This window comes from Patiria miniata, unplaced genomic scaffold (genome assembly GCF_015706575.1).
Source record: "Patiria miniata isolate m_02_andy unplaced genomic scaffold, ASM1570657v1 HiC_scaffold_24, whole genome shotgun sequence".
NCBI classification, from domain to species: domain Eukaryota; kingdom Metazoa; phylum Echinodermata; class Asteroidea; order Valvatida; family Asterinidae; genus Patiria; species Patiria miniata.
The window spans coordinates 20,041,777-20,054,765 of NW_024037063.1; the positions used below are offsets into that span (position 1 = coordinate 20,041,777).

At 40.5% G+C, this 12,989-nt stretch overlaps 1 protein-coding gene across 5 annotated transcripts in view; it reads left to right on the forward strand.

The window, feature by feature from the left end:
- Positions 1 to 12,989, forward strand: part of LOC119732230 (arf-GAP with coiled-coil, ANK repeat and PH domain-containing protein 2-like) — a 40,700-nt gene that overhangs the window by 21,639 nt on the left and 6,072 nt on the right. For 4 of the 5 annotated variants that reach the window (XM_038205665.1, XM_038205668.1, XM_038205667.1 and 1 more), the window contains 12 exons: positions 207 to 307; positions 1,332 to 1,443; positions 2,752 to 2,828; positions 3,035 to 3,096; positions 3,808 to 3,871; positions 5,664 to 5,733; positions 6,117 to 6,211; positions 7,308 to 7,528; positions 10,341 to 10,415; positions 11,191 to 11,285; positions 11,489 to 11,605; positions 12,577 to 12,686. In XM_038205665.1, the coding sequence (XP_038061593.1) occupies positions 207 to 307; positions 1,332 to 1,443; positions 2,752 to 2,828; positions 3,035 to 3,096; positions 3,808 to 3,871; positions 5,664 to 5,733; positions 6,117 to 6,211; positions 7,308 to 7,528; positions 10,341 to 10,415; positions 11,191 to 11,285; positions 11,489 to 11,605; positions 12,577 to 12,686 (1,199 nt within the window). The remainder of the gene's footprint in view (positions 1 to 206; positions 308 to 1,331; positions 1,444 to 2,751; positions 2,829 to 3,034; positions 3,097 to 3,807; positions 3,872 to 5,663; positions 5,734 to 6,116; positions 6,212 to 7,307; positions 7,529 to 10,340; positions 10,416 to 11,190; positions 11,286 to 11,488; positions 11,606 to 12,576; positions 12,687 to 12,989) is intronic. The other variant, XM_038205669.1, reaches the window with a different exon arrangement.

The following is a 12,989-nucleotide window of genomic DNA, read 5'->3' on the forward strand; positions in this document are numbered from 1 at the left end:
AAAATGTATAGTATCCACTGAGCTGAAAGTTCAACAAGTAATAATGTGCATTTACAATTAGTTGTTATGCACCTTAATTAAAATTTGAGCAATTTTGTTGCTTCATATAAAAAAACCCAAAAAACAATAAGAGCAAATGATCCTATTTACTTGAAGTTGTAGAGTTTGTTTTGCATGGATGTTGAAGTTTGTCATATTTCCATCAGGGTGGGATAAGCATCGCGGCCGAAGATTTGAGACTCTGCAACGTCAAACCGCTGGACGACATCGATCGCAGATTCTGCTTTGAGATTGTCCTGCCCGGCAAGTGAGTTGACCCCTTGACCTTTCAACCCAGTTGACCTAACAAAAAAGTTTCCAAAACCCCGGCCTTTTCTCCAGATTTTGTATATGGAGATTTTTAACCCTTAATTTGTAGGACTCTGGGGAAGAACTGACTACACATAGCTCTACGTGTTGTCAGTTTGATACACGAACATCTGTATTGCATGTATTGTACGTACATATATCGACAATGTTTTCACAAAGTGACAAAAACCTGCAAAATTGAAAAATTTTCGATTTTGAGTTTTGCCAGCCAATTTATTGCACTTGACAAAAAGAAGAATTTGGCTGAGTTTCAAAGCGAAATATTGTTTACTTTTGTAATTATCGTAAACAAACATTTGACAAAATGCCTGAAATCCGTGTTTTTCTGTTTTCACGAAGTGACAGAAACTTACCTCGTTAGCAGGGCCAGAGGAATAATGCATTTCTCTACACACGCGCTAGGATGGGAGTGGACGCGCACGCCGTGAACGATGTCGATAAAGAACAGACACGCGCGCGCTGCAGTGACGTCAGACGTGCAAATGTAACAATTTCTTAGAACGTTTATGTTTTCACGAAGTGACGAAGAGTGTGTAACACTTCATGGGACAAAACAGTGAGGCCTCTGTGTTTTGCTGTTTTCACTAAGTGACAAAAACCTTAATTGATCTTTATTAATGAATTACAGTTTAATTAAGAGAAACTTCTAATTAACAACTTTGAATTAGCAAAGAACATAGCATAAGTTACTTGACAATGCAAACATTTCCTAAATCCATAACTAAAAACTAGTCGAAAAGGTGTTTTGAAAAAATAATTAACTTCAAAGGCGATTATCTCGGAAAGACCTTTTTGCATGATATTGAGGTTTTTGTCACTTCGTGAAAACACCGTCGATATGGTGTATTGCGATTGTTTTGTATCAAATTTTTCGGGCCCTGAAGTAAAAAAAACAACACTGACATCCCTGCTTCCAATATGAAATGGTCATATTCAGTGGTTTGATTTCTTTCCCCTCGTAGGACTCTGCAGCTACAAGCAGACAATGAAAGCATCAGACAAGCCTGGATCCAGGCCCTACAGGCTGGTATCAACTCTGCCTATTGCCTGTCGCCAACACAGCAATCCAAACCAGTAAGAGATTCTAGGAGTCTGTAGCCAGATTAGGCAGTCTTTGTATCTGGCTGTGGCTTTTATCATTGACAAATCACTGCTGTTAGTCTTAGCCATTCCATTTTGAAGCACAGAGGGTCTGTATGAGTCCGAGGCCAGACCAGGCAGTTTTTTGATCTGGCTGTGGCTTTGATCATTGACAAATCACTGCTATTAGTCTTAGCCATTCCATTTCGAACCACTAAGGGTCCGTTTGAGTCCGAGGCCAGACCAGGCAGTTTTTGGATCTGGCTGTGGCTCATTGTCATTGGCAAATCACTGTTACTAGTCATAGCCATTCCATTTTGAAGCACTTAGGGTCTGTATGAGTCCGAGGCCAGACCAGGCAGTTTTCGGATCCGGCTGTGGCTCATTGTCATTGACAAATCACTGTTACTAGTCATAGCCATTCAATTTTGAAGCACTTACCGTAGGGTCTGTAGGAGTCCGAGGCCAGACCAGGCAGTTTTTGGATCCGGCTGTGGCTCATTGTCATTGACAAATCACTGTTACTAGTCATAGCCATTCAACTTTAAATACTTTGTGTTTGTTGGACTCTGGGTATAGGTTATTTTTTGATAAATGACTGTGACTTTTTTCATTGTCATTGTGTAGTTACTAGTCATAGCCACAGAATTAAAACATTCAGGCTTTTTAATAGACAGTTGTTAGATGTGTTTCTCTCTGACAAACTGCTGTTACTGAAGAAGCTTTAAATTTTGTTGAAATAAAAATGTTAAAAATACCATGGCAGGACAATTTCTTTTTGTATTAAGGATTATTTATTAACCCTAACTCCATAGGCATTTTTGCCAGCCATGCCAGGATGCAACCTCAATCTTGCAAAATCCTCCAACTGCCTCCATGTAAAAATTGCACACGTCCTCAGTCCTCCAAAATCATCTGTTATTTCTTGAATGTGGTCCTTGGAGGGGTGACCACTGCCTCAATCCTGCAAAATCCTCCAGCAATCACTGTCAATATGTTGAGGCAGAGCCAGTGACATCCTGGAGCAGTGCGGAGGATTTCAAATATAATCTAGGCCTAAATTTATGCATGGCTGAGCATAAACAACACAAGGTCCAGCCCAAGACCTTGACACAGTGCATCCTCCAAAATCAGCCACACATATTTGCCATATAGCCTCAATCCTGCAAAATCCTTCATTTTGCAACGAGGAGTTTGGAGGATTTGGGAAGGTAAGGGTTATGGTTCAGCCCCTTATTTTGTCTTTGTGCTGAATTTTGTTTTTTCTCTGAATATTTGTCTCTGAATATCTGTCTTTTTCAGGAGGACTTTTCAAATCAAAATGCCGCCCCTCATGTCGTCAACGGCTCCACTTCTTCCACTGAACCGAAGAGTCCAAGGTAAGAGACAAAAGAATAATAGCAAAGATTTCAATTCGTACCTAGTTCTTTATTAAGTGTGTTTCATTCTTATGTTATTCTTACAAACAGCGAATCAGGGCCAATTTCTCCCAGTGCCATCAAGAATTTTTATTCGGGATATATTAGGGTTTGATATATTAGTTATTTGTGAAGAAAGATTTATGTTTGTTTTGTCTTCATTCCAGCTTCAAGGCCAAGATTCAGTCCCTGCCCGGCAACGATAAATGTTGCGACTGCAAAAATGAGAGTAAGCTATGTCTCTGCTTCACTTTCCAGTGCTCTTCATATTAAATTGTTGTTTAAAGTTGTGGAATGCTCGAAGACATTTCCGTCATTTTTCGGGTATATGTAGCCTTAGGTGTGATGAAATAAAAACGACTATTGTTTCTGTCATGAAATGAGTGCAAAAGGTACTTTTGAGAGCTGTTTTTCAGGTCCTGTTTCGACCCGAATGTGCAATTTGTGTAAAAGTCGTCGTTGGGAGCAGCAAACAAAACAAAGTAAATCGTGACGTAATAAACAGGACTCCCGATGCAGCGTAGTATAAACGAGTCCTGTTTATTTCGTCACGATTTACTATGTTTTGTTTGCTGCCCCCAACGACGACTTTTACACAAATTGCACGTTCGGGTCGAAACAGAACCTGAAAAACAGCTCTCAAAAGTACCTTTTGTACTCATTTCATGACAGACACAATAGTCGTTTTTATTTCATCACACCTTAGGCTACATATACCCGAAAAATGACGGAAATGTCTTCGAGCATTCCACAACCTCTTTAAGATAATTGTCCATAGATCCACCAAAGCACTACATTTAAATCAATTAATATTAGCATAAATGGAAAATACATTCCCCATATTCACAAAACAAAGTCTTGACGCTTGTGTTTGTTTTTTTACAGTTTTTGTTGTATATCTGTGCCACTTTTTTATATTTGACTTCTGTTTTTGGTTTAGACCCTACGTGGTGCAGTATTAATCTGGGCATCACGTTGTGCATCGAATGCTCAGGCATACACAGGTAAGTGGTAAAAATAACTGCAATACTGAAATTGATATGGATTTTTTTCTTGGAAATCCACCGTCTGTGCCATGTCGGGGGAGGGGAAATAAATCTTAAATGGAAAATACAACATTTGCAAACATCAAAAAATAAAACTACCAAATCATTTTGAAATACCCTGCTGGACTGTTAGTGAATGACAGTCTAAAGCATCCTGTAAAATCATGGCACCTGGTATACTGTCATTTTCAAGAAAAGTGGTATTTTTGTCGGCCGACCGGCGTTGGAAAAATCTGGCCTTTTTTCAAATACTGGCCCCAATTCACCATCGCACTTGTTTGCAATCGATTACACACCTATGAACGGGTACAAGCCAGCTAGACTGGTTCCCTGACCTTACAATTCCCCAATGTATGTAAACTGATCTGTTTCTTCTTATATGGAGTCAGGGAACCAGACTACAGGAAAATGATTATTTTTCTTGGTTTTTATAGCATTTTCGAACTCAAAACCTCAAAAAAGTCAGTGTAACTATATTTGCTATATATTTCCAACCCCCCAATTCCATCCATTTCTGAAAATTACAGCAAAAGCAAATGATGTATATTCCCTTTAAAACTAGATTGCTACATGTATTTTTTGAGTATTTCGTACATTACGAATGTTCCAGTGAGACATGGAACTAAAAATTCCTCAGAAAGGGAAGATTGGTATAGTTTCAAATTTGGAATAAATAATAGTGTAAACCGTCCTGCCTATTATTAGGCCGTTGTTTTTTAATTACTTGGATTACGGAATCGCCGCCGAAAAAAAAAAATTGCCACCCAAAAATTCCACTTTTGTTAACCCCCCCCCCCCAAAAAAAGATAGTTTCCTTCTGAGTACTAATCACAAGCTTTTGATTCACTTTTAAACTGGAATCCCGGTGTTTAGCCCACAAAATAGATCAAGGAATCACCGTACATTTCCACACGCCTTGATCCTTGATCCTTTCTCTGCATGCTCGTAATGCCCCTGCGTGTTTTATGTTTGTGCACTGGTACCCATCACCCAAACTATCTTAGGCAGAACGACCCGGACAGAAACCAGCTAGATTAGCAATAGTGGGCCATGCGACCATGCATCGACCGATCAGTGCACATGTGCTTTTCGATATTTAGTGACGAAAAAAATGACAAAACAAACATCGTTTGGAACAAGAAAAACAGTGACAAATTTTTATGTGATTTTGTAGATTTTAACGTTCAAGTTCCTTTTTATAGTTCAATGATGCAAGTCAACACGGCTTTTTGTGCATGCTGCGCTGTTAGGCTGATTCTGCCACAACGCGCTCCGATCCCTACAGCGTGTCACTTGTGCAAAATTTTCCTCTTTTTTTCAGCTCTATTTAATGTTATTTTTCATTTTTAAAGTTTGATAACTTTACCCCGGCAAATTTGATAAGTACAATTTTGATGGATTAAAACTGAATGAGCACATTTCGTGTCTGAATACCGTGTCCGAATACTGGGAACACCATTGGGCTCGCTGTAAAGGGCGCCCCCATATGTGTGGAATTTGTTTTTTTTGGGGGGGGGGGTGTTTGTGGTTTTTTTTATTTTTTATTTCCTGCTCTCTTCCCGATCAAGGACCCAAAACATCCGTAATCCAGGTATTTAACAACAAAAAATGGCCTTACTCCCTGTAGTGTCCGAAACTGCCGGAGCACTCCATTATTTTATAGATACATCAGTGAATAAACACAATGTAATACAATGTGGTACAGTTGCTAACAGGTTTTTAACGCAGTGTGTCTTTCGTCTCTGCGCAGGAGTTTAGGGGTGCACATATCCAAAGTACGGTCCCTCACGTTGGACTCCATGGAGCCGGAAACACTGAAGGTAAAACCCGTCTCGATTCATATCCGGGACGATTTCCAGACATTGTATCGGGTTAAAGTTGCAGAATTCTGAACAACTTCCCCGCAATCTTCCCGCAATGAAGTTATCAGTATTGGTGAGTCAAGCAGTTGCTGATGGAGATTTCCCCGGAACATGTCTGGGACAAATGCAGAGTTTCTTCCGGACTAAGTGAATGATTCTGCCCGCAACTTGTCCGGAACTCGTCCCAGATATGACTTGAGACGCGCCCTAGACAAAAACAAAGCACATTTTTGGTCACAGTTCATTCCTGAGTTGACTTGCGACTGGATGACAAAACAGTAACAATGTCACGTCCAAATTGTTATATTCATAGCCATTTTCCCCCCATTTTTTCCTCCTAGGTGATGCTGGAGTTGGGTAACAACCTTGTCAGAAGCATCTTTGAGGCTAGAGTTGACGAGACGGTTGCAATGCCTGCCTCTCCTAATTGCAGCTCGTAAGTCAGCTTGCCGAACTTGCCTTTCCAATGCCCAGTTGAAAATTCATGCCCAATTACAGATGTCTACACCCAATTAAAGATTTACGCCCAACTGATTTTGTCTTGCCTGCATTTGCTCAGTGCAACATGTAAGTCACATGGGACTTGCCTTTTAATGCCCAATTGAGAATTCATGCCCAAGTACAGATGTCTATACCCAATTAAAGATTTACGCCCAACTGATTTTGTCTTGCCTGCATTTGCTCAGTGCAACATGTAAGTCACACGGGACTTGCCTTTTAATGCCCAATTACATATTAGCACCCAATTGCAAATGTATGTCCAACTGATGTTGTTTAAGCCATGATTTGCCTTTTAATGCCAAACTGAGAACTCGTGCCCAATTACAGATATATACCCAATTACAGATATATACCCAATTATAGATTTGTGTCCAACTGACATTGCCTTGCCTGCCTGTCTTCAGTGCAGCTGGTATGTTGCCCTTTACTTGCCTTTTAAATGCCCAACTTCAAATTGATACCCAAATAAAGATGTATGCCAAATAAGAGACTTTTGAGATGTTGGTGGCAGCAAACATACCGTCCTTTTTCCATTGTTTGCATCATATTGAGCATGCCGGTTTGGCTTAAACATGACGTAAACAATTGAAAAGGACAGGTGCGTTTGCTGCCACCAACGGCTCAAAAAGTTTCCCATTACAGATATATAACAAAGTACATTAACTTGATTTAGAAGAGGAGTAATTAGGCCAGTTTACGCTTTAAGATTTTCAAACTAAGAGTGATCAACCTAATCTGGGTGGGATTCTAACTCGGGCCACAGAGGTGGAAGGCAGTTGAAGGCACTATTCCACCAAGCTGACTTCCACTTTGTACTTTTTATTTCCCTGATTTTACGGACAGAATTTGTTACCCACAGAGCGGTTTTCGTTTTGCGAGTTACAAACTGGGAGTGATCATTCTAATCTGGGTGGGATTCTAACCTGGGCCACTGAGGTGGAAGGCAGTTGAAGGCACCATTCCACCAACCCGACTCCCACTTTCTACTTACTTATTTCCCTGATTTTATGAACGACAATTTTCATCCACAGAGCGGTCCGCCGGAAATGGATCGAAGCCAAGTACAAGGACAAGAGCTTCCTGTCCAAGGTTCCCGGCAGCTTCCGAAGTACCAGTCTCCGTCCCCGGTCCACCAGCCGAATACGTAGGTGGCGCGTAGCGAAACCAGAAAGCGTGGATCGTAATAAACCCCCTGGCACCGTAAGGGCCTGTAGTGTTAAGCAAGAGCCCGGTGGGAGTGCCGGCGCTAGAGGTAATAGCCTGGGTCAGGGGTCGGGTGATGGCTTTTACATTATCTGGAGTTACACCCACCGTCATCATCACCACCATCCATGCACCGGTTTGGGAAATGTTAATCACTGTAGAACAATAGTAGTTACTCATTACAAATATGCTTTAAGCAACTCAGTAATAGTGGGCCTTGCAAAATCAACAGTAGACCCATGTGTAGAGCCCCAGTGACACATTTACCGTTTGAGCTCCGGATCTCCAAGGTTTGAAGTTGGTGATAAACCGTGGAAGTACCGTTTTCATCCTTAGTACCGCCGTGGTTATCTGTCATCTTCCTTGGGTATTCGTGGAGGGGCTACGGAAGTTCGAAACTTTTTAAAAACTTCCGTGGTGAAACGTCGTGAAAATCAATCCGCAGTGCAACTGGGGACATCGGTACTGATTCGTAGTGTTCTTCGTGGCTATTTGCATGGGCGTCGCCAAGATTTTTTCTAGAGGGGGGCAAAATTTTTTTTTGCCAAAAAATGCTTGTATTTCTCAACACAATCTCGATTCATCAGTTTTAGAGGGGGGCAGGGACATTTTGCCCCCCCCCCCCCCCAACTCATTAAATTTACACCACTTTGTCTTCGCGCCTCTTTTTCTTTTCTTTTTTCTTTTTTTTTTAATTCCTTTTTTTTTTTTTTTTTTTTTTGCTTTTCGAGGGGGGGGGGCAAGTGCCCCCCCTTGCCCCCCCCCTCGCGACGCCCATGGATATTTGTACATATTCTTGGAGATTCGTAGCTCATTTGTGATAAAAATCTCTACAAATTCGCTACGAATGTCCTACGGATATGCCCGGATGTGCTAGGGTTCTGCTAAGGTTGTACTACGAATATCCACGCTTTATCCGTGGCCCAGTCACAGACAACCATGGCATTAACCTCATTATTCTTAGTACTACTGTCGATGTTCTTCACCAATCCGGCCATATTCTTGACAAACCGTGGTGTATTCATAGAGAAACCTTAGGACAGTCGTGGCGATCCGTCCTGGAACCTTAGTGCATTGTTACAAAGTCGATTTCTCCACGAATCTTGATGGTTCATTGTGACCGATTGATAATTGATAAACCGTGGATATCCGTAGCTCCAAACCGTAAATGTGTGACTGGGGCTTTAGCACCCAATTTTACAGAGCGCCAAATTTTTCATCTTAAAACAAATTTGTAAATAGTTGAAAAAAGGTTACAAGCCCAAATGACGTAATATTGATAAATGTCTAGACTGGATCCTATGTTGTTTTTGTTTATTTGTTTGTTTTTGTTTACATTCACGCTCATTAAAGTTGTGTCCAAATGAAGTAAAAGGTGTCAGGGGTTTTATATTCAGTCACAAACTCTGCATGCCAATTATTGAGCATACGATTGCCACACATGCACGGGACACCGCAGTTTTGAACACAGCGTGCAGCAGCTGTAATTCAAAATTAACCGCCACAGCAAAAGAACTGCAGTGTTCCACATGTGCAGTCATGCATGTGCTTGTATTTGGTTTTAACAATCTTGTCAATGAAATTTTGTTTTAAAAAGTGCTCACATGTCAGGAGAATTGTTCAAATTTTGACATTACTTATGATGTTAATATTACAATTAACGGAGTATACAGGCATGCAACTTTTCCTCTGATCCGCTGATTTCCTCGTTTTGTACTTCTCATGAATGCCATTACAATTTGAAAAACAATGTACAAAGTCTTGTGTGATAAAGAGTTTCCTTGTTTTTTCTAAACTCCCAGTTGCATGCCTGAGTCTAGTACAGTGGAAAGCCGCTATAATGAACATCGCGGGATGCACAGAAATTGTTTGGAATAGCGATCATTCGGTAAAGTGATTTTAAGCTGTCGGTGCTCCAGTACTCACTTTTCAATAAATAGCGCCCTTCAGAACTTCACTCTGCATGCCCTGGTAGTTACTGAAAGACAACTTTGAACACTTGCCAACTTTTGAAACATGTAATTACATTGTTTTTCAGCTTACTACCTACAGCAATGGGTGGCTTTCCCCTTCTATTCCTTGGGGAAATAATAGCCACTTGTCGCTCTTCTGTTGACATTTTCAACAACAATGTTCGGTACGAATTTTGCACACAAAAATCGGGAGCCAAGGAGGATGTTCAATATAGCCGAATGTTCAGCATAGCTGTGTTCGGTATAGCGACGGTCCAATGTATGTATGAAGCTTTACAGCGGCTTGTAATACAGCAGAACATCAATATAACAAACAGCAATTGTTGTAATGAGCGATCGCTGTACTGAACGGTCATTTACAAAACCAATGGTGTTTCTTTTTGACGTTCTACTGTGTGAACTTACCAGAAAATGCCCCAGATTTTACATTTCTTTTCCAAAATGTGAGCACTGTTTGTGTTCAGTCTATAAAAAATAACATTAATGTAAATAAACAAACCCTAATAATACTCGGAAATCTAATGAATAATATACTGGGGTTAGAACTTTAAAACTCATCAAATTTTGGGCGAGAAAATATGTAAAACCATCCATGTGTAGTTAGTCTAACCCAGCTTCATACCAGTTTTGCTCAGTTCAGACTAGTGGAACATTCTCATTGAAACGTAAAGACATCCAACCCCATGTAAAGTGAAAATAGCCAACATAGGGCTGGATAGCTCAGTTGGTAGAGCGCTAGGACGGTAATCCGGAGGTCGCAGGTTCAAACCCCGCTCCAGTCAATTTCAAGTAAAAATGGCCGGGTTTTCTACAGTCCCGAACCAACAACATCCGCTGTCACAACTCCGTTATAATTTCAGCTTTCCGACTTCTTTTCTGTTATTTTAGAAGAGAATTTCAACGATAGTGGCATTGGAGGAAGCAGAGATGCGATTCCAGTCGAGCCCGGCAAAGCAGACGAAGGTATGACCTTTGAACTATTGACCTTGGTTGACCTTCACCCATACCTCATCTTCAGTCCTCAATGCTCCATCCAAATTTTCTGATTTGAAATCTTTAGTACCTTCGAAACATTTTTCAATAGGGCTCTCTCAAAAACGGCCATCTCTGTTGGAGAACTGCAACTGTGTATTTTACGCAATCAATCACAGATTGCGCAGCGTGGAAAATGTTCCAAACATGCGCGCTTGTTGCTCGAAACGTGTTCGAAATACTACGCAGGCGATGCGCGTTATGGAAGTTGACGCTCAAAATGCTGGTGCACGTGGCTGGTCTGTAGGAAATGACGTCAATTGAGAGAGACCAATAGTTATAATCTTAACGTCTCCATGACACGAAGTTTACTTGGGAACATATTATGTGGAATGTATTTAAACACTTTGGCATCCCGTTTTGGTTAATTTTACAGAAAAGTTAACTTTTTAAAATTGTAAAAGTGTTCGTGCTTTTCCTGACAACTGAGTGTGCTGTTACTGTGATGTCATTTTAGGAAGACACTGTTCAGTTGACGGGTTTTCGGTTCAAATTTTGAACCCAAAAATTTGCTCATTGAGAACATTTGTGAGAAAAGTTTGCTCATTGCCTTACTGCCATGTACTGACACAACAACTTACCAGAGAAAGAAAATTTATTGCAGCAAAATATCCACAATTATGAGTGATGATCTAGTGTTGTGTTATGTGAAATTCCCCCTGAAATTATAATTTATTTTGGTGTTTTTCATCTGATTTTCTTTCAGGCAGTGACAGTTCAGACGGAGAGGAACAAGAAGCAGCAAAAACCAAAGAGATCGCGGAGGAACCGGAATTCACAGCAACGGAACTGCTCTTTCAGGTACTCAAGAAATCCGCTCCTTAAAATCAAATTGAGAGATTCACAAATATTCTGACACCCAGCGTTCGTCTCAAGGATTTTACCTTTCAATTTACAGTCAGTATCCTTCATACTGCAGGGTTTCTACAGTCATGGAAAAATTCTGGAATTTTCATTTTAAGATTTCTGTAGTAACCCTGATTTTTGACTTGTTTCTGTTTTAGGGTTCGTCGAGTGGTAATGTGGGGCTGATGATGGATGCCATTGCCCACGGTGCGGCAGTCAATGAGATGGATAGCAATGATGATAGTCGGACACCTATGCATAAGGCTGCCTCATCGGTAAGACAGGGTTGTGATCAAGTAACCACAAGGAATCACAAATCATCACAGATCATTACAGATCATCACAGATCGTCACAGATCATCACAATTCATCATAGTCAAACATGAGTTATCAGACAAGTCGTTACAAATCATCACAAGTCACCAAAAGTCTGTTCAAAGTCATGAGTCATCACAAGTCATCACATTTAAAAAGTCATCACAAATCATCACAAAGTATCACAAGTCAATCACAAGTTAATATTAATCACAAGTCGATTCAAAGTGATGAGTTATTACAAATCTTTACAATCATCATTAGTTATTGCTATTTGTCACAAGTCATCACAACTCATCACAGCTCATCACAACTCATCACAAGTCATCACAACTCATCTTAAGTCAATCACTAGTCATCACAAGTCATCACAAGTCATTCACAACTCGTCACAAATCATCACAAGTCATTAGTTATGTCATCACAGTCATCGAGAGATCACAAGGCACCATAAATCTTCCCAAGTCATCACAACTCGTCATTAGTCATCACAATTCATAAGATATCACAAGTCATGAGATATAACAAGGTATCGTACATCATCACAAGTCATCATTAATCATCTTAGGTTATGATACTATGACTTGTGATGACTTGTGATGCCTAGTGATATCTCATAACCTATCAGAAGGCATCATACCTCATCACAAGTCATCATTAGTCGTCACAATCATGAGATATCACAAGTCGTACCTCATCACAAGTCATCACAAGTCATCACTAGTCATAGTCATGAGATTTCACAAGGCGCCATACCTCATGACTAGTCATCACAAATCAATCTCAAGTCATCACAACTCATCACAGCTCATCACAAATCAATCACATTGACATATATCACGACAGCTCAGTTAGCAGAGCTCAGTGGCACGGTATTCCAGTTCGAATCCCACCGCATTCATTTCTCCAAACTATTCACTTTTGATTTCAGGGAAACCTGGGTGCTTTGGAGTATCTTTTGTTGAACCGGTCCAAGGTCAACGTGAGTGATGTCAGTGGTATCACACCTCTCCATATTGCGACATCTGTCGGCAATACAGGGTAAGTCGGAAACATACTCCGATTACTTCTTCATACTGCTTGTATTTTGGCATAATTTAGTATTCAATTATTCAAATTTGGATTGATGGAATATTTGCATATTCAAAACGATAAAGTTGTACATGCTCAAGCCTGTAATGCATGCACAGGTCAGGAATCTCACTTGTCGGTCGGAACTACATGTGTACGCATGAACTAAATGTTCAACCCTGATGGGAACACGGTGTTTGTGTTCTTGGGCAAGACACTTTACTACAATTGTAGCCAACTAGCTGACATTTGAACAATTTTGGAGCGCTGTGA